The following is a 22,903-nucleotide window of genomic DNA, read 5'->3' as shown; positions in this document are numbered from 1 at the left end:
GTGTATGTGTGTCTTTGTGTGGGGCTGTCTGGGTGTGAGCACCTTAGCCTGGGGATCTATCCATCCATTAGTGCCTCAAGAGTGTGCCTGTCTGGGGTCCCTGGGAGTCGCTGAGCTGTGGTGTGTCTGTGCAGCTGTCCTTGGGCCAGGCCCCCTATTGCGTTCTCTTACAGTCATTAGTGAGGCACGGATTCTATTACCTATTTGACAGGTAGAAAAGTCGAGGCTTTTAACCCCTCCGGCTTGGATGTGTGACTGTGACCGTATCTGCTTGAGGCTGAGAGCTTGGTGCTGCAGTCAGACCTGGTTCAAATTCTGGCCTCTCCACCACTAGCTGCCTGGCCCCAGGCAATGTGGTTAACTTGGGCAATCCTGAATTCAATCAGCAAAAATGTATTGATCCAAACCAGATAAAACTAACCCACAGTACTAGAAGTCAGAATAGGAGCTACCTTAGGAGGGGTTGACAGGGAGGGCCCAAAGGAGAATTCGGGGTGCTGTAAAGCTCCTATACCTTGATTTGGGTGGTGGTTACGTGGGTGTCCCCATTTGGAAAACAGTAATCAAGCTGTTCATTTCAGATGTGTGCACTTTATGCACATTAGACATCAATATAAAAGTTTACAAAAATTTATTGAGCTCCTACGGTTTGCCAGGCACTGAAGAGCAATACCAACAATAGTGTTTTGTGAGCGTGTATGTTTTTAACACTTCAGAAGGTGAGTCACTTCAGGCTTTGCATACTCTGAACCCGTTCCTGCTCCAGTCCCCTCCCCCTGGTCCCAATCATGACAGCAGAGGAAAGGGAAAGAGACCACAGTCCTGGGCTGTACTGCTCCTCTGCCCAATTCTGCCTGGCTGTTTTCTCCTCAAAGCAGCTATGATTTTCCCTCTGGATTGTCAAATTGATGGGCCACTGTGGGGCACTTTGCTAGACAGCTGCTGGAACAGAGGACCCTACTGCAGGGCTCAGAGCAAGGAATGAGAGAGTGAGATGTTCAGTGACAGACACCACACCTACTTGATGCATCAAGCAATGACAGGCAATGCCTAGATACACACATTCCTGCCCTCCACCTACAGAGTCCTGACTCTGTGTCACTTGTTTACTCCATAAAATATACTGAGCTCCTACTATAGGCCAGGCCCTCTGCTGGGCCCTTCAACACACCTTACTTCACCCTCACTACAGCTGTCATGTAAGGTCACGATCGTCACCCTCCAGCCGAGGAAACTGAAGCCCGGAGAGGTGACATGACTTCCCTCAGCTCACACTGCTCAACAGTAGAGATTCCAATCTCATTCCACCTGGCTCACATTCTCCATTCTCTCTGGATGCATCTTTTCTCTGGGTTTCTGAGGTTACCTTTAGTAAAGGAACAAAATTAGTTTGGTTTCACCTTCTTGGAAGATTTTTAAATTTTGTGTCATTCATTACATTCACTCCTCATGGGGAAAGGCCCCCCTCATTGCCTGACACACCCTTCCAGCCCAGAGAAGAGCAGAAAAGGCAGGTGTAATGACTTCTGACCTTTGTGTCACAAGTATCCAGCAGAGCGTGCTTATTTAATGTTTGAAACAATAAATGAATGAGTGGTATTTACTTACATGCTCTCCATGTAGTACATATCACACGTATTAAGATGATCTCTTGTCCGTCTCTCCTTCCACTCTGAATTCCTCAATGGCAGGGACTGTGTCTCCTTCATCTCTGGATCCCAACCAGCAGCCCAAAGTCTGGCACAAAAGAGGGGCCCCACCAATATTATAAATAAATATTTATAAATTATTATGAGTAAATATTATAGGTAAGCAGGGGGAGACCCTGGAATTTATTTCTGGGCTTCGGTAAGACTCTTACGTCCTGTGAATTTCACACCTAACTAAACAGCAGTAGCACCAACTAGTTTCAATAAGTGGTTTTATTACTGGTTAGATTTTACAAATTCTGGTATTCGAACAGACTTCCACCTTAAAATTCTAAAACAACAAAGCGACCGTTGGAGGGGGTTTGATTTTTTTTCCTTTTTTTTTCTTTTTAGGACTATTCAAAGTAACAAACTTTTTTTTTTTTTTACATTTTTTGCTCTGGTCATAAATATACAGAGAGAAAAAGAGGGAGAGAAAAATGAACAAGTCATCCAAAGTATGGAGATAAAACAGTATTCCTAAGGCACGTGGCAGTCTTTGAAAATACAGAAGCTCTAGCCAACTTAAATTATTTGTTGTTTTTCCTCGCTCAGTCCACAAAACTGTACAGAGACACAAATGTTGTGTTGCAGACAGATCTTCCAAGTAATTCCTCAGTCCACACCACTGCGTCAGCCGGGCGCGCAATTATTTTCTTCCTCAGTTTCCAGGCGAGATCCTAAAATGTGGTTAGTTAGTTGCTCAAAGCCTCTATTTTAAAATACACTTGGAATTCAACTAAAGATAATTTCTTTTTTAAAGAAATTGTGGGGCGGAGGCGGGGGCTGGGGGCCGCGAGTCATTAGAAAAGGTTGGTGAGAGTCGTTTGCGAGGGGCTGTGAGGCTCGTGGCCCTCCAGGTTGCCAGGCACAGAAGTTAAGACGGACGTCACAGTCGGCAGGGTGGGGCTAGTCAAGTCTGTGAGGGTGGTGGGCGTGCTGGAGGGGCTGAGCGAGGCGTTGGACAGCTCCGAGGCCGGCCCCGACGGCGTCCCCGTCTGCAGCGCCGCCTCCGTCGACTTGTCCACGCCTGTGTTTTCCTGCCGTAAGAGGTTGCGCCTGAACTTGGCCCGGGCGTTCTGAAACCAGACCTGCGTGGAGGAGAGGGAAGGGCTGGTCAGAGGAAGCCGGGCAGGACCAGAGAAGAGCTGAGCATCCCCTCCCGCAGCCGACTGTTTAACTCAGAGATGCTAATCCTTGTCTCAACGATGGGGTGGGGGATGGGGATTAAAAAGTCAGGCTGCCAATATTTTGTTCTTAATGCAATAAAAATGTCCTTTCCTCTAATTGGCTGTTACGGGGTTTCCCCTTCTGTAAGATGTTTCCAGAGCTGAGCTGCGCTCTCCAGGATCGTAGCCACACTTGGCTACCCAGCACTTGAAACGTGACTAGCCCCAAAGCGGCTGGTCGGTAGGTGAGATTTGAAACCACAGATTTGAAAACTTGGTATGAAAAAAAATAAGAGGTTGAATATCTCAATAGTAAGTTTTATTTTGATTACATGCTGAAATGATAATATATTGGACAAAGTGGGCCAAAAAGATAAATTCTTAAAATTAATTTTATGGGTTTCCTTTTGATTTTTTAACGTGGCTACTGGAAATTTTTAAACACATGTGGCTCACATTGCATTTTTATTATGTTCTGGAAGATTCACACAAACTAGATCTCGATCATTTTTCACAATGGTTGAGAGATTCGGGTTTCTCGGCAGTCATCTTTTAAGCAGGCAAGAGATCCCACAAATTCTTATGGGTGCGGTTTTTTAAGTTTTTCATGGTAAGTATGGGAAACACTAGAATGGTGAAAAGAACACACAGGACTCAGTCAACAAAGAGTTACTAAGAGGAAGAGAAAGACGGGGATCTTAATCCCCACCACCATCCGTTGGAGAAGCCGCTGGCATCCTGGACCACTGGGTTTCAGGTCTCAGGGCAGAGTGGGCAGAGAGGGAACAGCTGCCCGATTAAAGAAAGGCCCAGGACGTAGTGAGCCGCAGATGCCCTCTCCCAACCTGCCACGTCCCTGTACCATTTATGAGGGAGGTGGGGGGGTGGGCCACGTTACTGAGGTTGGTATGAAAGGAATGCCAAAGGGAGAGAATAAGGGTTTGCTTTCATTTTCCCTTGGGCGCAGACACACACACACACACCCACACCCACAACGCTGCCCACAAGCCTGTACACACACGAAGACAAACATCAAACCTCGCCTACACAGCGCCCCCTCCCAACTAGGATGTCCACCCGTCGAACTGCACAGAGATCCAGTTATACCCTGAGAACCTCAAAGTGCTCCAGGAGAAGCCCAGAGAACCTAGGGGGAGGGGGACAGGGTGGGAAGTTGTGTCTCCCAAAGGGCAGGGCCTTTTCACTTCCCTTTGCGTGAGGAAAACACCCTCCAGAAGGCTCCCTGTAAAACAAAGGGCCTTGGGGAATTTTACAGATTCTGGGGTGTCCAGCTGCATATTTCCAGATGTGCCTGCATCTGCTGTCTTCCCAGAGTCTCAGACAGGGATGGGAAGGGCCGACGCCAGGCCCAACCCTCCCCTAGGGACCACCCCAGCTTCAGAGGCCTGTGGCCTCAAACCCACTTTTTGGTGGCCTGATACAACGTGGGCTCAATTAAGAAGCACAGCCTCAAGAATTCTGTTGTAAAGAAGGAGACACGGACCCTGTCAAGTCAGGAAACAAAGCTTTCTCCCCAGCACGCTGGGTCTTTCCAGAAAGAAAGCACATTTTCCCTGGCCTTCTGCCCAAAGCAAGCCCATCACCTCTTCCAGGAGCTCACAAATAAGTCCAGCGCTCTAAGGCCAGGCTCAACAGGCACTTCTTGGGGGTGGGGGCTCCTTCCCTGCCCCTCCTGCAGAAATCTGCAGGGGTGAGACTCCGTGTCTGTCTGGCCCAGAGAATGACTGATGGAGAAAATGATGGAGGAAGCCCCAAGAGGCCCTCAGAGAAAGGAGGCGACTTCCCCGAAGTGTCTTTGAAGATTGGGGATGAGAAATGCCAGAGTCTTGGTGTCACCTCTTGCCACCGTCCTGTCCTGAGCGTGTGTGGCTCCGTGAGTGCCCTGTGCGTCCGACTCTCTGAGCAGTAGCTGCAACAGGAAGCGCCGGGGGCAGCGCATGGCCCATTGGTCCGGGGCTCCAAGCCCTTGGGAAGGGCTGGAACCAGTTAGTTACTGGCTGTTTGCTATTTCTCCAGCGTTGCCCCTAACAGTGGTTTGTAAACAATGACACCATCTTCCACAAGTGCCTTCTCTGCTTTACTGGATCCGAGGCGCTGGGAATCTGGTGGATGAAAGTCAACAACTCAACTAAAAGCCAGCTGCTGTGGGGGTTTGTGTTGAGTTTGTTTCTCACCTTAAGCCAGGCTTCACCAGAATTCTCCAGGGTATTAAAAAAAAAAAAAATCCCCTCCCAAGAGGTTGGTGGGGCAAGTAACCTGTCTAAGTCATCTTCATGTCCCTGGGGATGTGGTACAGGGACTGGCAAAGATTAAGAATCAGTCATATGCATTGAGTCAATAGTAATAATAACAGACAACTTTTATAGATCTCTACGTGCCTGGCGCCAGGCTACCCTCTGACGTGCACAGTCACAGGTTATCTCCATGATAGGCCAAGGAGGGGGTGATTGCCATTATCCCCATTTCATAGATTTAAAACCAGAGAGGCTGAGAGAGGTGAAGGCACTTGCACAAGGTCACACAGAGGCCAAGCTGAGACTAGAATCTGGGAATCCAGGATTATCTATCACATAAAGTCCATGGTTTCCTTACCACATGATCCTGAGTGAGTGAATCAGTGAATGAATGAATGAATGAATGAGGGAACAAACACAGAAGCAACTGTAGTGCAGTGGAAAGAGCACCAGCTGTAGCTTCCAGTTCTGGTTGTGCCACTGACGAACCAAGTGACCTTGTGCTAGTCTCTTACCTCTGGGTCTGCCTCAGTTTCCCCACCTGTATGACAGGAAGGTTGGACCACACCATGCACTCTCTATGGCCTTCTGGGGCTCTGGCAGGCTGGGATTCTAGGGCAGCTGCAACAAGGAAGGTGATCTGCTCCACCCATCCGTCTTCTAACACCAGCAGCCCTCTCTCTTCATCTGCGGGAAGTGCCTCAGCCTGCTGCCCAAGGGAACCCAGTAAGTCCTGGGTGGATGAGGAAGCCCACATGGCTGAGTGCCACCTCCTCAGACACCTACTGGCCCTGTGGGCTCACAAATCCCCTCCCCGGGGTCCTTTCATCAAGGAGACCAGGAGGGCCTGTGGGAAACCTACTTTGACCTGCAAATCCCCTCCTGCGTTGCTAAGGAAACCAGCCAAAAGATATAAGCTTCATGCCTAAGGATGTCGCTGGCATTTTTTTTAATAACATCAAAACTAATGGCTGTATCCAAAGCATCCGACCAGATGGGACACGCAGAAGTCATGACACAGCCACTCCATGCAGTTGCAGAGGAAATGTCTCATGATGGACATCATGTGAAGGAAAAAAATAACAAAACTACGTCCTCTGGTATTGCAACTTCATAAAGCAAATAATAACAACGAATTATTATTCACTCGCTAAGTGCAAGGCAACATCCAAGCAAAGTTCTAAGCATTTTACATGTATGAACTCCCGTTAATGTCTTACAAAGTCGGTGCTAATACTATGGTCAGGTGAGGAAACTGAGGCCCAGAGCCCAGCCAAAGGGGTGGAGCTGAGATGTGAATCCCAGCAACTGGGTCCTTGTCCTTACCCGCTACTTAACCCGCAAACTACACGCCTGGATTATTGGCTTCCTGTGTCCTCATAGGGTAATTTTCCCCCCTATTTTTCTAACCTGTCTGTATGGTGGTTCTATTGTTTTATAAACTTTAAAAGTTTTCTTTAAAGAACCAAAAATCCTGAGCACTGGACTGGACATCATGACCCCTTGGTTCCAGCTCCAGGGCTACAACTACTTTGCTGTGAGGCCTTAGACGCGTTACTCCACCTCTCTGGGCTTCAGTTTCCTCTCTTCTAAAAAGAGATTTGGGCCAAATCATCTATGAAACTCCATCCAGCTCCAACTGTCCATCACTAGATCAAACACTCCCTACAGCTCTGTGCAAGAGACAAGCAGAATAATGCTCATTCTGCCCATTTTACAGGTGGGGAAGCTGAGGCCCAAGGAACTGAAGTTACTGGCCCTAGTGGAGACCTAACCTCCTCAGGGAAGCCATTCCTGACTACCTCCCTCCCTAGGTCAGGTCCTCATCTTTATGCTCTTGTTGCAACCCTATACTTTTCCATCCTAGCCCTTCTAGTTTATTTTTGTCAAGAGTTAAATAAAGGTTACGTGACCAAATACACTTGGGAAATGTTAGATGAGACAAAATTGAATCTCTTCAAGATTTCTCAATGCCTGTATGATTGCCAACATGCTCTGATCTCCAAGAGAAAGACACAATCTTTAGCATTTCCCAAACTTACTTGGTCCTGGAATCATTTAAAAGATATTTTTATGATGAACTATTTCAAATATATGGAAAAATACAGATTAATCTTATCACCATTTTAATTATTTATACAATATCTTGCTGTACTTCGTCTCCCCTCTGGACTGTCTGTTCCAGCAGGGACTGTTCACTGACAGGGTCACCACTGAATTCTCAGCACCTCAAGTCCTGCACAGAACATGGCAGGTTGGTGCATTTGTTGAAGTGAACAAACAGAGGAAAGCTAGTGTATTCAGTTCCTGAGTTCTCATACAGGTTAATGATGACTAACTAGTCATCTGAAGAATATTTTTAAACTGTTGATTGTTAAAATGTATTTTCTTTGAAAGTCACGCTAGGAACCCCTAAGGAGATCTCCTCTCGTCCCAGTCAGTCAGCTCACTAGCCCCCTCCCCAAGCTGAGGGCATCTTAATATTCTGCCTTCCTGGCTGTTCCCCGGGAAGGAAGAGAGGTGACTCAGAGGTGCATGGAAGTGCTGAGGAATGGTCTCCAAGAACTGGCAAAGCCTGATATCTAAATGGACCTCTGTCCAAGGGCCATTCTGCCTCCTGATCACCTTGCCCACTGATGACAAGTGAGTACGGTGGGCGTCATGCTGCTGCTGATGACAATTTTGAGCATTTTTATGCACTTTACATAGGGCTTCACAACAGAATTCCTGCTTCCTACCAAGACATGGCATCTACAGCCCACTCCTTCCCTTGCTCCCATCTGTACTGCTGCATTCATTCGGCAGCTAGATCCAAGGGCAGGGGGTGCTGGGAATCACAATCCCTACACTGCGCTGTGTTGGAAAGAGCTGTGGAATCAGGCCAATCTGGGCTTGACTCCTCATCACTTGTTAGCTGTGAGATTCAGTGCAAGGGTTTTTGCTTCTCTGAACCTGTCTCCTCATCTGCAAAATGAAGATAATTAAATTTTTTAAATGTGTGCAAAAAGGGGTGGTAGACTGAACCCTACTATGTAAATGTGTGTGAAATTAATATGCAGAGTCCCTGATACATACTTTATAAATTACACTTTATGTCATCTTATTTACTTCTTGCAACTGCCTAGTGAAGCATTACTATTATCCCCATTTTATAGCTGAAGCTACTGAGGCTCAGAAAGGTTAAGCCACTTGCTCATGATCACTCAGAAGTAAGTGGGAGGGCTGAGTCTGGTCCTCATATCAGCTCCAACTTCCAGCAGGGATACTGGGATACTGCATCCCAGGCCTGCCATGTTGGTGGTGCTCATGCATTACAGATTCAATAACAGCCTAGAACCCTAGACAGACAGACACACACACACGCACACACATCCTACGTCATCCACTTCTGGGAACTCAGCCTCAACCCCACCCTGCCCTTGCCATGCAGACAGACACTCTGAAGGGTCAAAGTGGACCACAACCTGCAGGGGGCACCCAAGGCCTAGCACCATGAAGCTGGTGTAGCCAGTGATGAGAAACTATTTCATGGGCACCTACATTGTACCAGCAGGCAGCATGCTGTAGTGCCTCCCATTCATTGTCTCAATCCTTAGGAACCCTCAGGATACAAACTATCATTATCTCCACCTCAAAGACAAGGAATAAGACTCTGAGAGGAGACATTAAGGTGTCCAAATCACACTGCTGGTATGTCAGAAAGCATCTGAATCTGTATGTTACCTTCCACACCACCAGTTACCTTGCTCCAAACTGCCCACATCCCACCTCCCCCAGCCAGCCCATCAGTAGTCAACACCTGGGAGAGAGCCCCACCTTGCCAATGCCTGGCTCCCATATCCTCAAATAAATCACTTCATCTCACTAGTTCTTCAGCTTCTCATCAATAAAATAGGCAGGAACATATTAAGCTAAGGAAGACCAGTGGCTAGAACGATAATGCTTTGCAAACTGCTGCATCATCATGAGGTGTTGTGCTGTTAGGGAATATTAAGGATTTGTGCAGGAGGTCTGGCAGTCTGGGAGGAGGGAAAACAGTGGTCTGATGTGCCCTAGGGTATGGCCACCCTCACGCCAACAATGTACAAGCTCTCACGCTCAGATGCAGTCACGGCTGGGCTGGCTTAGAGGAGAAAGTGCAACGCCCGCTCATCAGACGGGCCTGGGTTTGGATCCAGCTCTGCTACTTACCAGCAAAGTGTGACATGGGGCAAGCGGGGATCATTTGAGCCTCAAAGTTCTTATCCGTATAGTGGAGGAGAAGGGATCACGATGTCTGATAATGAGGACTCAGTGAGCAAATGTGTTTCACTGGCCTTTCAAAGTACCTGACACATAGCAGAGCACTGAAACATTTATGGATTAGTAGACACACCACTATGTCAGTGCTTCTCTCTCTCAACTAGTCCCATGCCCCTGGCTTTTCTGAGTCCCCATGATAGAGGGGACATGCAGATGTGAATAGGATTCTGGGGGGGAGAGGCAAGCCTAGATCCAGGTCATTCAGGTGACTCCTTCTTCACACACAGGGTAGGTAGTTGGTCTCTCCCCTGGTTTCCTGCACAACCCCCTCTCCCAACTGATCACATTATAGGGAAACTGACTGTGGTCTGTCTCAGCACCTAATAGGTAAATTTCTTCAGGGCCAGGACTGTGGTTCATTCATCTTTGTGTCCCCAGGGCCTAGTGCCAATAGGTATTTGGTCAGATAAAAGAATGAGAGATAACTATTCTGGAACTCCAATGGGCTCCTAAATCAAGCCTCCTGCCTTACCAAGGCCAGCAGAGATCAGCTCTTCACTCCAGATTCAGACCCCACCATGGGCACTTACTCTTTATTTTATTTAATCTGGATAACTGGTGAAGTACATGCCCTAATGGTGCCCATTTTACGGATAAGAAAGCTATGGCACAGAGAGGGTAACTAATTTGTCCAACACACACCGCCAGTGAGTACACAGGCAGAACGGAATTCAGCTCTGCCTAACTTCAAGCCCCTGCTCCGGGCGCTTGATTCACGGACTCCTCCCCGTCGCCAGCTCACCATAACGGCATCTAGACAGAGGAGGGGACTACTAACCAGAGAAAACGCGGCAACCGCAGGTCTTCAGTCCAAATTCGCCCAGAGCTGAGGAACAGAGGGGGCGCCATGGAGGGTCCCCTGACCTAAACCCCAAAAGGTAAAGTCCGAGGGAAACGGACCAGCGGGATCCGAGACGCACACAGGCGCAGCAGTATCCCCGTCCCTTCTGGAACCCAAGCTAGAGAGACCTTCGGGCAAAACCGACCCAAACAGGAGCGGCGGGGTCCGCACGGAGCCGCAGGGCGGGGGGCGGGCCCAGAGAGGCGCATCGGCGCCCCATTGGCGGCCCCTCACCTCCCTCTGCTACGTCACCGAAGCCGCGCGAGACCGAGCTGCCCAAAATCCCCCTCGCTGGAAGCCGAGCCAAGGCGGTGTGGGGCCGCCAACTCCCCGGGACCTTGGCCCGCGGTCAGTCCCATCCCTGCCACCACCATCACTCCCAGAATGCTCTTCTGAAAATTCTGACAGACTCGCAGGAAAACTTATGGCAGTTTCACAGCCTTCAGTGCCCATCGTCCTCACCCAGTCGGTGCTGCCGCCCACCTCCCGCCCTTCAATCTCGGAAGACCTGGAGCTGGAGGGCGGGTCAGACTGGCCTGCACTGGAATCCCAGCACCACTCCTCCTGACGCGGGCAGATCCCTTCAACTCTCAATATTCTCACCCCCAACATGTGCGCTGTTAACCCTACAACCACACACTGAGGAATAAATTGGTTAAACTTGATGTAAAAGGGGATATTCTCCCATCTTATTATTGTCCAGCTAGGGAAATTGAAGTCTAGCCCCCATAATAATTGTTTGTATTAGTTAATATCAGTTAGTTAATCTAGTTAATGTCATTCTTAGCTTCCATCCACTGAGCAGCTAAGTGTCAGCTACTGTGAAGGACACTTGCATTATCTCAATGGCTCCTACAATTAAGCGGGCAGTATAATTTCTTGTGAATAAGTTTCTTCTTCCATTTCACATGTAAGGAAACTGAGGCTCAGAGGAGTTAAGTGACTTGCCTCAGACCAGGAAATGAGTTAGCAGAGGAGCTGAAGATTTCAGAAGTAGCCCCAGGCTCTGCCACGAGTTTAAGTCATACAGGCACCTGGGACTCCCCAGACTGGGGTTCTTACATCTTTGGGATGACAGACCATTGGGAAATCTGGTGAAAGCTCTGGATCCTCTCTCTCAAGAAATCGCCCTCACATACAAGTGCAATACTGCTAGGTTTCAGAGGCGCTCATCTACTTCCACCCAGGAGGTCGGCCTAATCACCCTCCCTCACCAAACCCTGCTTCTGGAAGAGTCTGAGAAACAACAAAGAAACAGAAGGAAAATCTAGAGAGAGACAGAAAGAAAGAAACGAGAGAGAGCAAGTAAGGAGCAAGAAGCAGAAGGAGCAAATGGCTAACAGCAGTTCCCTTGGACAGGCATCCTGGGATAAGGGGCCAAGGTGGGGAGGGGAGCTCTGGATTTATCTGAAATGCTTGAACCTTTTACAACATGAACATATTTGAGTGTCATTTGAGTAATAAATAGCAACTAAGAAGTGCTTACAAGAAAGAAAAGAGACTGTGTAGACAAAGAGGCAGAGGGGCACACAGACACAAAACAGAAACACTGAGGGACAAACTTGAAGAAGACAAAGTTAGAAAAAAAAAAGATTGAAATACGGCAAGAGACAGACAGAAGAGATGGAGAAAGAGAACGGAGAAAGATAAACAAAGAGATAGGCAGACAGAGCAGAACGTCCTTCCAAGGCCCATGGCTGCGGTGGGGTTCCACCCCAGGCCCTAGTCCCTACCCCCAGCCCCGGCCGGCTGACCTGGAGGACCCGCTTGGTGAGGCCCGTCTTTTGCGCGAGCTGCTTCAAGTCCTTGGCGTCAGGGTTGTGGTTAATGGCAAAGTAAGACTTCATGGTCCGAAGCTGGTGGTGCTTGAAGGAGGTGCGCATGCGCTTTGTCTTCTGGCTGCTCGGGTAGGGCTGGTCGCGGTCCAGGTGCTCCGCGTCGTTCTCGTTGCAGCTCAGCGCTGGGGAGGGGACGCAGAGGCAGCAGGTGAACCTCCTGGCCCGGCCCCAACTACACTGCCAAGTCCACACCCACCCCACCAGTGCCAAGTGTTTCTAGCCTCTGGACCACACTGCGGGCACTGCACCCTGCTGGGATGGAGATATTATCCCCATTTTATAGATTTACAGGCAAATTTGAGGTTCGGGGAGCCATCTGCCCAGGGTCACTCTGCTAGGAAATGCTGGATTCAAACCCAGCTCTAGGAGAATCCAAAAACCATTCTGAGCCATCATGTTACAATAATAATAATAATTAATAATAATAATAACAGCAGCAGCAGCAGCTACAACTTGTTGATGGCTTATTAAACTCCAGATGATGTGCTAAAGGGCTTCACATGCACATTCTTGTCCTTAAAAACAACCCTCTGAGCCAGGTATTATTTCCCCCTTTTTACAAATGTTGAAACTGAGGCTCAGAAAGGGAAGTCACCTGACTGCGGGCACAGCAGGCCCACCATCTTCCTCTTTCCCCCTGCACTCCCTATGGAGGAATGCAATCTCCAGTCTCCCCCTCCCCTGCACCCCCGCCCAGTATTTGGGGCAGGCACCTGGAAATCACAGACTTCCACTTACTTTCCTTACTCTTCCACTTTCATTCCACCCTCATCAGTTCCCACACCTAGAAGTACTGCACGACCCATAGGCCCTGGGCAACAGGCACTGGGCTGAAGGTTGGAAATTGTACTTTGAACTTTAATCCTCACCACTGCCTTGTAAGGCAGTTGCTTCCCAGTTTTACAAATGAGGTGAATGAGGCGGGGAGGTTAAGTGATCTTTGGAAATCTCATGGAGTAGCAGAGTTCTAACCGGAAAGAGGAGGAAGATGAAGGGAGAAGTCAACATGTATTTGACACCCATGGTATACCTGTGGCTCTCCGTAGATCATGGGGCCTTTACTACTGCTCTAAGAGGTGGTTACTGCTATTCATCCCATTTCAGAGATGAAGAAACTAATGCTAAGGGAAATGAAGCCATCGGCACATGGCCACACCACTGGTAATGGCTGAGCCTAGATTCAACACTGCAACCCTTGCAGTTTCTTTCCACTACATCACAAAGGCAGGCAAAGATGAAGTATGACTCTTTGGGGAGCCCGTCCCCATCCAGAAGGGGCCCAGCTGGGGCCTGGCTGCCAATGCCTGGAAGGCACTGGGGGTGGTGAAGAAGGGTAGAAACCTCAGAAAGTTGCTTGGCAACCTGGCAGCTGATGGGGACATGCAGGACCCTTCTCCAAGATCCTCTCGTCCAATCCTGGGCCATCCCACACATTAGGCCTTACTTTGGGAAACGCCTCACAGGAGATTAATTCAGTCTGCCTAAAGCGGGCAACTGGGGATATAACTCCTGTCTCATCACATGCCCGTGATAGAGCTGCCAGATTTAACAAATAAAAATACAGGTTGCCCAGTTAAATTTGAATTTCAGATAAACAATGAACAGTTTTTTAGTATGATGTCTCCAATATTGTATGGGACATACCTATACTAAAAACTGATTTGCTTTCTGCCTAAAATTCAAATATTGCCTAGTATACACATATACTATAAAATAATTCACTGTTTATTTAAAATTCAAATGTTGCATGGGATACACTTACACTAAAAATTTGTCATTTACCCAAAATTCAAATTTAACTGAGAGTCCTGCATTTTTCCTAACTCAGAAATACTCCTGCTCTTCTGGTGACCTAATCCTCCCCTGCCCAATTGAGAAGGAGTCCTTTGCAGAAAAAATTTGTAAGATGCAGGTCTTGTCCCTAACCTTGGAGCTGTTAGCAAGTGGCTACACTTCCTAAGGTCCCCTTCCCAGATGCACCCACGCACCCAAGTCCTCCACCCGTGCTGTACTCCCACTGACAGTGCCCAGAGTGAAGAATGGGGATCCAGCAATTTAAAGGGGATCAGAGCATGACTCCAAATGGGATCCATGGAAACTGCCCTGTCCCCTGCTGTGGGGAGCAGACCCTTTTCATGCCCCTAAGTCCCCAGCTCCACAGGGGGGTGGGGCAGGGCTCCCCATAGGGGATCTGTGGGCCCATCCCTCTGCCCAGCCCCCGCCTAGGCCTTGCTGCTATTAATGAGCTCCATGGGGACCTCGGCGCCCCACGCACCCAAGGGACGTGCCCTGAGTGTGGCTTAGGTGGGGGGAGGTGTTTCAGGGGAGGAGAAAGAAAGGGCAGAGAAAGGAGAGAAAGAGACAGATGTAGAAAGACAGAATGAAGAGAAAGAAATGGAAGGTTGGTAGGGGGGGAAGATGGACAGAGCCAGGGAAAAGAGAGGAGAGACAGGAAAGAAAGCAGTGGAGATGGGGAGAACCAGAGAGACACTGCTACAAAAACAGTAAGAACTCGGGAGAGACAGAGAGAGAGCCTGAGGGGACAGTGAGGCCCGGGAATAGGGGCGATGTTGTGTGATGCAGGGTCCAGGTTAAGGAACTGAATCCTAGGATCTCAGAGAGACTGGGTCCCTGTGGGGAGGCCTTTCCAAAGCTGTTACAGGCTGGGAAGTGGTGAAAAGGGGAAAGAGGGGAAAGGATGAGAGGGCAGAGAAGGAGCCGGCCCAAGGTAGGGAGGCCTAAGCTGGCCAGTGGCTGAGTCAGGGGGCTGTGCTGGGGGCGGAGGAGCCGCCACTGGGCCCAGATCTGTCCGTGCCCCAGGCCCCCTCACTCCGGCCCCCAGCTCCAGGGCCGGGTGGAGATTCCCCAGGATCGGATCCGGGGAGGAGCAAGGGGACGAAGGGAGGGGAAGGGCTAAGCTTTCTCTCTCTCTCTCTCTCTTTTTTTTTTTTTTCCTCTCAATTAGGCCGATTCAATGGAGCTAAAGAGCTCGTAAAATCATGAATAATTTACTCGTGATCTGTTATTAACCCATCGGGTTTCGAGCTCTTGTCGCTGGGACTGAACCTGTAATCAAATCTGACTTCGCCTCATTTTACTAAAGACGAGATTGTAGGTTCAATTGTCTAAATAATGGATTGGAATCAAATCAGTAATTACGCCGCCAGGCACACACACACAAAAAGCGGGGGCTCGGGAGGCCCGGGCGACCGGCCGGTCCGCGCGGGACTCCCGTGGCCGTGCGGCGCAAACCCCGGTGCACAGCGCTTGGCCCGGGCCCCTCACAGGCTCCGGCTGCCTTGGTGGCGCCCCCAGCCCGCGGGCAGCCACGCTCCGGGCTGGGGTAGGTTTCAGTTCCGCCTCCGAGACCTCGGCTGTGCTCTCAGACCAGAGGGGCAGCCGGAGGAGGGCCACCGCGGCCACCGCCCCGGAAGGACTTTCCGACCCTGCGCCCCGCCACTCGGTTTGTCCTTCCCTAAACCGAGGGCCGGGCGCACCGACGGCGCCCCCTCCCCACTCTGCCGGAGCTCGCCACCGGGTAGTAAGGTGCCGCCGTTCCACCACCCGACTGTCCCCCAGAGCGACAAGCTTTGCAGCTGGTTGGTGTGGCTGGGCCCCTGGGTGTGGGACACGCACACAAACAAGCTCGAGTCCTCACAATCAGAAACACGCACATACACGCCAGCACACACACTTGCGGGGACACACCACAGCAATCACACGCTCCCGTGGCCCTCCTTCCAGTCCCAGCAGCCCAGAGGCCCACACTGCGGCCATTTCTCTCCTGTGGGCGCCGGTAATGGAGGGAGGGGGATAGTGGCCAGACCTGGGGAGGCCTGGCGGGGCGGGTGCGGCCAGGGAGGCTCCCCCTTTTCCCAACCTAGTCCCAGGAGCCCCGAGTAAGCGAGTCGCACAGTCACCAGTAACGCGCCGTGCGCGGTTTCTACCAGCATAGGAAGCGCGGACCAAGGCCAGAGATACGAGATCCGGGAGAGAAAAGAAGGCAGTAACAGAGAAACCGGGAGACCCACGCAGAAAGAGAAAGGGGGTGGGGGCCTAGAGAACCGAATGGGGCGGGGGAGAAGAGAAGGGCCAAATTAAAAACTAGGAGATGGCATGCGTGGGGAAGTCTTGTAGAGGTGCCAGCTCCTCTGAAACTCAGCCTCCAGCCACATCTTGTTTGGTGTAGCACAGCCTTGCCAGGGAAGGTGACAGAGCAGCAAAAAGCACAAATAAATCTCTGTATCTTCTACCTTTCCATTGTAAATCAGGTTGTGAACCTGCGTGCCCTGGAAAACATAATCCTGCTCCTCACTCACTATGCACTGTGGCCCAGCCTGCATGCTGCTTCCTACTGGAGGCCAACCCCATTTGATAAATAGACACGGCTTTGTTTTGGGGGACCTATTCTGGACTTGGTTAATCTATTCAGGGTGGTGGGGGATGAGGAATGGAAGTTTTGGAGATTGGCACCTCTGACAGAGCCTTCAACAAATCTCAGGCAGACCTGGCTGTAGCCACCTCACCATTTACCAGAATGGGCGGCAATTTCCTCCCAGCTGCGCACACAGAGAACATACATGCCCCATGATCACCCAACAAGCAACTTCGTTGGAGCAAACCAGGAACCCCCATCCATCCCCATTTACCTCCCCAGGCAGCTCAGATTCCTAAAGGTCAAAATAATCCTGACTTAAAAATAATCCCCACCACAGCCCTCTTTGCACAGTCCTGGCTTTTTGTTTTTTGTTGTTTCCACTTGTGCTTTAGACTAAGGGGAAAAGGAGAAAGAAAACAAATTCTTCCAATCCGACTCTATCGCAAACGAAAGAAAAGTAACTGCAAATAAACTCTATCAAGTTCAGAAGCCCGGGTAGTCATAAACCTTTCCTGGCTCTGCAGACTTCGGGCAGATGTTGATGGTTCAATTTACCGGGCCTCAGAACCTCCGCAGCTGTCCTGAGCAGGGAGGGGCGCAAGAGGGGTCAGAGCTCTCCCCAAGCGGCCCGGGGTCCAAAGACGCCGGAAATGCGAAATCCACTCTAACCCTGCGCAAGGCCAGGCGTATTCCCTTCTCACCCCGGGCGCCGGCTTCCGAGGGCGCTGTCGTCCCAGCGCCCCGCTGTCGCCCGAAACTCCAAGGAAGAACCCCGGGGAAAACTGAGACCTGGCAGAGCAGGAGGATCAAATGGTCACTACGACCCGCCTTTGCACAAAAGGTTCCTGGGCTGGTTTCCCAAGCCTGCCGCCTCAGGACACTTCGCATGACCCGCCGCAGGCCAGGCGGAGCTTGGTGGCCCTGGCCACTGCCAGCCCTTTCTCTTGGGACCCCCACCGCCCTGCCTCGCTCATCCATCGCCCCAGATCCTCTTCCTCAGCCGCGCCAACCAAGAGCCTGTTTGGTGTCGGCTCTGCCTTGCTTTATTTTTCCTTGCACTTTCTGCCCAGCAAAGTGGGTAAAAGGCCCAAACCAAAAGGCTGCCTCTCAAAAATTTCTCAGCGACGAGGTTCTGCACTCGGCACATCAAGACCACTAACACACCCTCTCCTCCCGCCCCAGCCGCAGGCGCACGAGCTGGAGCCCTAGGAGTTAATGTCCCTGCTGCCAGGTCGTCCGGCGATTAGAGCCTGGGGAAGCTGAAGGCTGGAGTACCCAGAGTGCTCTGTATAGCACACTGAGATTCACTCCGCTCTCGGCCACTGACACCAGGAACTTTCCCTCAACCCATCGGGGCGCCTCGCACTCACCAGCGTTGTAGGCCGCCAGATCCGCCCCGGGGCCGGGGCTCTTGCGCTTCCTCGGCCGCCCCTTCTGCACTGTGCCCACACCATTGTAGTAGGGAAGACCCAGAGGGTTGGCCCCGGCTGCGCCCAGCCCCGCGCTCTTGGCAGCGGCAGCTGCCGCCGCCGCGGCCGCCACGTCCGCGTGGTTGAAGTGCGCGGGGTACTCGCCCTGCAGCAGCGCCTCGAAGTGCAAGCGGCAGTAGACCAGGCTGTCCTTCATGCCGAAGTGGTCACCTGTGGTCAGCATCTTGTTACACGTGGTGCACGTGAAGCAGTTGAGGTGATAAACCAAGTCCCGAGCTCGCATCACCATCTCCGAGGCCGAGATGCCCAGGTGGCAGCGGGCGCAGCGCTGCACAGAGAACCTCCTGTAGGGACCATCGAGGGAGGGACTGTGGGGACACACGGTTGGGTACCCCCCATATCCCTCCTCCAATGACACTGCTGCTACTGGAGGAAATCCACTCCTCAAGATGGACAACCAGGTCTTAACTTGGAGGATGGGAGGAGAGGGAACTAGACTTTGGCCCAGGTCTGGCCCTACCCTGAAATATAGTTCCCCTTAACCATTTTCATGCCTACCAAGGCTTTACTTTACCCAGAGTCTGAGCAAGCTTTAGGAAAGCCTCTGCTTGGGAAGGAGGGGGAAGCTTCCTACTTATCCCTTCCTTGCCCTCCACACTAGTGCCTGGAAATCCTGCAGACCTTTGTAATTTGCTAGAAACAGAGACAGGGAGAGAGAGGCAGAGAGAGAGAGAGAGAGAGAGAGAGAGAGAGAGAGAGAGAGAGAGAGAGAGAGAGAGGGAGAGAGAGAGAATAAGCAGACCTAACCCTAAACCCAGAGAGGAGAAACAAGGAACCTGGAGCCTGTTAGTGATTCCGGTTCTTTAATCCTGGCCAGCTTTCACTCCCATCTCCAGGAAAGACCCGGAAATACACCCAATCTGATCCCCCAGCTCTCCCTCCAACTTTGTTCCACCAACCCAGGCAGTTTGGGGTGCCTGTTTCTTTTCCCTCTAATTGACCCAAGAAACTTCAAAGGGAGAAAGGGGCAAGGACCACCCCCCCAACCCAAGCTTAGTTTTGGTCCAAGCTCAGAAGAGGGCTGTTTTTTTCTGGGTCCCTACACTTCCAAGAGTTCCCTCAAAGTGCTGTTTTAAAAGGTTATCATCTAATTTGTACTGGCTTGGAGAAGGGGAGACCTAGGTAGGGAACCCTCCATTGGGATTGGAGGGAAAGGCAACCGGATATTATGGCGTCTGAGATGAGGGGTCCTGGATGCCCAGGGCAGTGGGTCCCGAAATGGGGGCTACCTGTAGTAGTCTTCTTTGCAGTAGATGCTTCCATCTTTGCTGAAACAGGTGAGCTCCGACTCCAGGTTGAGCTTGCACTCGCAGCACTTGAGGCAGCGCATGTGCCACTGCTTGTCCACCGCCAGCAGGTAGTAGCGGTCCGAGATCTTGCCCCCGCAGCCGGCGCACAGCGCAGCGCGATCACTGCTGATGGACGGCATGGTCTGCGGAGGGAGGGAGGCGCGAGACCGCAGCGCCTGCGTCAGCCTGCGACCCCGCCGCCGCCGCCGCGGGGGAATGGGCACCCGGAGCTCCCTCCGTGGCTCCGGCTTGCCCTAAACGCGGAGGGCGCCGCCAGGGTGTGCGGTGCGCTTCTTCCACCCCAAAAGGCCCATATCCAGGGTGCCCAGAACCCAGGCCCGCCCACGCAGCCCAAGCCAGCCACAGGCCCAGGACCGGCTGCTGGCCTGGATAGATCTTCCTCTTTACGTCTCCCGCTTCCTGTCCCCTCTGCTCTTTTTCCAGAAAGGCTCATACTGTGTTTGAAGACTGAGGCCGTGGTGGCTACTTCAGCCAAGCCCTCCAAAAGCTCCCCCCAAACTGTTTCTTAAAAGGAGCCACTCCGCTAGGCCCCAGGAAAAGGGGTAAGATGACCATTAAAAGTCACCCTCCACACAGACTCCTCTCCAGAGATACCATGAAGTTCCTGGCCTCTAATCCTGGCGATCTCTCGATCCTTAAGCCGAAGGTTTAGGCCAGGGCAAATCGCACAGCAACCTCTGCCCCTCCACCACCTCTTCCACATTGGCTGGGGCCCTCTTGGGTCCTGGGAGATGGTGAGTGGGGTTCATGGGCACCCTCAAAGTCTCTGAGTGCAGGACAGGCCCAATTCAAACCCTCCCCTGTCCAAACTGACAGGCTGAGAGGGTTTAACCTGGGAAGAAGAGTTCGAAGCAGAGACACTGGGCAGCTTCTCTTGCTTTCCAAGCAGAGAAGCTTTATTCATGCTCCCCACCTCCTCGGCTTCTAAAGGTCACTTCTGGGTCCAGCTTGCATAGTGTCTACTCTTCTGGCCCCTAGGGAAGTCTGAGGCAAGGAACTGGGGCTATTTGGGGCTGGGCCGGTGGAGCCAGGTGTGGAGGTCTGAATGGACTCTCCTTCCGCAAGAGCCAGGCCAGAGCCTGAACTCCCAGCCCTAACCCGGCGAAGTAGGGAGGCCCAAGATGCGATCAACGAAAAGCGCTGGCCCAGACGACATCGACCCCTGAAATTGCGCTGGGGAGGGAACCCCGATTGCCAGGAGGCGGGGAAAGGCCCAAGTCTGCTGGAGCTGCCGGTTGGTTTGTCCTTCCCCGCGCCGCAGGCGGCGCCGCCAGCAGCTAGAGCCGAGTGGTGGAGAGCCCGGGGCTGGCGACCAAAAAGCTGGAGAAGTGAAAAGAGAGCGATCCGGGCCGCGGGTAGGACTTTGCTCCCACTTCGGGAGAAATGTTCTCTTCCACCCTCCGGGTCTAAAATTTCGGTTTTAACCTTGTTTCCCTCCTCCTCCCCAGCAGCCGGGTTTCCCCCGAGCGGGGAGCTACGGGCCTTGCATCCTGTCTACGGATACCCAGCGTCCAGTCCCGTACGGCACGAAGGACGCTCCTCAAAGTGCCCCCAAACTCGGGAGAGCAGAGGCGCAGACCGAGCCGGCCCCGTCCCAGCTTTTGGCCCCAACCCCACAGCCGTGCGCCTACCGTCTCCGTGTCGCCGCGGTCGATGGCGGAGCTGATAGCGGGAGCCTCGCTCTTGGCCCTGCGGTCCATCTCGTCGATGACCCCGTGCACCTCGGGGCCCGACAGACTGTGGAACAGCATCGCGGCGGACCGGCGGGGCCGGGGGCGCGGCTCCTCTGCGGGAGGGCTTGCCCCCCGCCTCAGCTGCCTGGCGCTCCCCGGGCTAACGGGCCCGGTGCATCGCCACCGCGGCCCCGGCCCCGCCCGAGCTCGGCTGCGCCCCCAGGCCGGGCTCCGGGCCCCGGGCGCCCGCGGGCCAGGACGCCTCCCGCCGAGGCGCGGGGGCAGCTACATCGCGGGGCGCCTGGGCGGCGGCGCCAAAGCCAGGGTCACAAGGGCACGGGGCGGGGGGGGGGGGCGTTGGTGCGGGAGGGGGCGGGAGACCAGGGCAGAGGTCGGCGCCCGCCGCGGGCGCTTTCACGCCGGGGGCATCGCCCGCCCGGCTTCGGCGCCCCGGGCGCAAAGCAGGAGCGCAAACTCTGCCCGAGGCGGCGACGGCTGTGGTCAGGGCTCACGGGGGAGAGACTAGGTGCCCGCGGCGGCCCAGCTGCCTGGACCTCTCCCCTCCCCGGGGTGTGCCCCCAGCTCAAGGCGACCCGCCTAGACGCTGGGTCGGCTACTGGAGTAGGGGTTTCTCCGAAGCCAGTGAGCCGAGCCGAGACACCGGGAGAATTGAAGAGGAGGAGGAGGAAGAGGAGGAGGAGGAGGAGGAGGAGGTGGAGGAGGAGGAGGAGAAAAAGGAGGAGGAGCAGAGTGGGAGGAGGAGCCGCGGGCCGCGGGCCCAGCCGCGCGCAATGCTCTCCAAGAGCGCGCCGAGCCCAGCCCCGGCTCTGCAGTCCGCGCCAGCCAAGCGTCCGCGCCTTTTCTACAGCCGCGCCTGACATCACGTCCTGCCGCCGCGCCATTGGCCGCCCGGCACCCCGGCCCTGGCAGCGCGTGCTCCGGGAAGGCGGGAGACCCGAGAGGGAGGGGAGCAGCAAGAGGAGGAGAGGAGCGACGAGATGGTGGGAGCTGGTGGGCGAGGCTGGAGGGCGGGGGCGGGTGGAAGGGAGGGAGGAGGGAGAGCGCGGGGTTTGGAGTTTTAAGCTACTAACAGTTTCCTGTGATTTTTTTCGGGAAGGAAAATTAGACCTTTTCTCCCCGTCGTCTCCACCCTAAGAAGGCGCAGCCGCCAGAGGATGCTTGAGAAGGTCTCACTCCGGTCTCCTCTTGGCCCAGAGCCGCCCTTCGGGCACCGGTTGGGAAGGCCTGGGAAGGCAGGCCCGGGGCAGAGCTGTGGGAGCCTTCGGCCGCTTCCTGCCGAGTTCTGCCTTCGGCCTAGGCTCCGCGCCGCGGGCTGCGGACTGCCGCGCAGGCCTCCCGCGGACCCGGCTGAACCAGAGAAGCTAGAACCGGCGGGAGCTGTGGCTCCCGGAGAGTGGGGCCAGTTGGCTTATCCTCACTTCAAGTGAGCTAGGGCCCAATTAATGACCCAATGCGTAGCTCCTTCTCGCTGTTCCTGGCTTTAGGAACTAGGAAAGGCATGGGTACAGATCCTAATTCTGCCTTTACTTGCAATGTAACCTTAGGCAAGTGACAACTTCCCTAAGCCTGTTTCTGATCTTTTAAATGTGGCACAAGAAAGCCCTCTCCACATGGATGTGATGAGCGAAAATAGATCACGGATGTAAAATGCCTGGAACATAGTAGGCACTACACAAATTCTTTCATCACTCCCTTTTCCCTCTCCATCTCCTCCCTTTTAAAACTTTCCCACTATGAGATATATTAGGCATCAGTGAAGTTCTTAAAGACCACAGTCCCATTCTCTGTCCACTGGGTGCATCCCACCACAGACCGTTACTGAAGGGCAAACATCCTGCCGCCACTTCTCCGAGGACCAACAACCTGGCCTGCTCCTTAAATCCCAACTGCCGTCCCAGTCCCCAGACTTCAGGCTCAACCAACACTCTCTTGAGGGTG

At 52.8% G+C, this 22,903-nt stretch overlaps 1 protein-coding gene across 1 annotated transcript; it reads right to left on the bottom strand.

Annotated features, from left to right (window-relative positions):
- Positions 1-1,905: 1,905 nt before the first annotated feature.
- LHX2 (LIM homeobox 2) lies at positions 1,906-21,109 on the bottom strand. Its single transcript, XM_031450425.2, has 5 exons — positions 20,903-21,109; positions 19,191-19,393; positions 17,842-18,245; positions 12,010-12,215; positions 1,906-2,779 (listed from the first exon to the last, which is right to left on the bottom strand). Exons 1-5 carry the CDS (start codon positions 21,020-21,022, stop codon positions 2,492-2,494), a joined length of 1,221 nt encoding a protein of 406 aa, XP_031306285.1. The 5' UTR covers positions 21,023-21,109; the 3' UTR covers positions 1,906-2,491.
- Positions 21,110-22,903: the final 1,794 nt, after the last annotated feature.

Source organism: Camelus dromedarius, chromosome 10 (genome assembly GCF_036321535.1).
Source record: "Camelus dromedarius isolate mCamDro1 chromosome 10, mCamDro1.pat, whole genome shotgun sequence".
Taxonomy (NCBI): domain Eukaryota; kingdom Metazoa; phylum Chordata; class Mammalia; order Artiodactyla; family Camelidae; genus Camelus; species Camelus dromedarius.
The sequence above is the reverse complement of the archived record's forward strand: the minus strand, read 5'-3'. Positions and strand labels throughout refer to the sequence as shown.

Bases quoted from the DNA above. Each gene is read 5' to 3' on its own strand.
- LHX2 (XM_031450425.2), bottom strand. From the start codon at position 21,022: ATGCTGTTCCACAGTCTGTCGGGCCCCGAGGTGCACGGGGTCATCGAC. The intron at 19,394-20,902 runs GTAGGCGCACGG...CTCCCTCCGCAG, and splicing joins ACCGCGGCGACACGGAGACG to ACCATGCCGTCCATCAGCAG. The intron at 12,216-17,841 runs GTGAGTGCGAGG...TCCCCTCCCCAG, and splicing joins TCTGGCGGCCTACAACGCTG to CGCTGAGCTGCAACGAGAAC.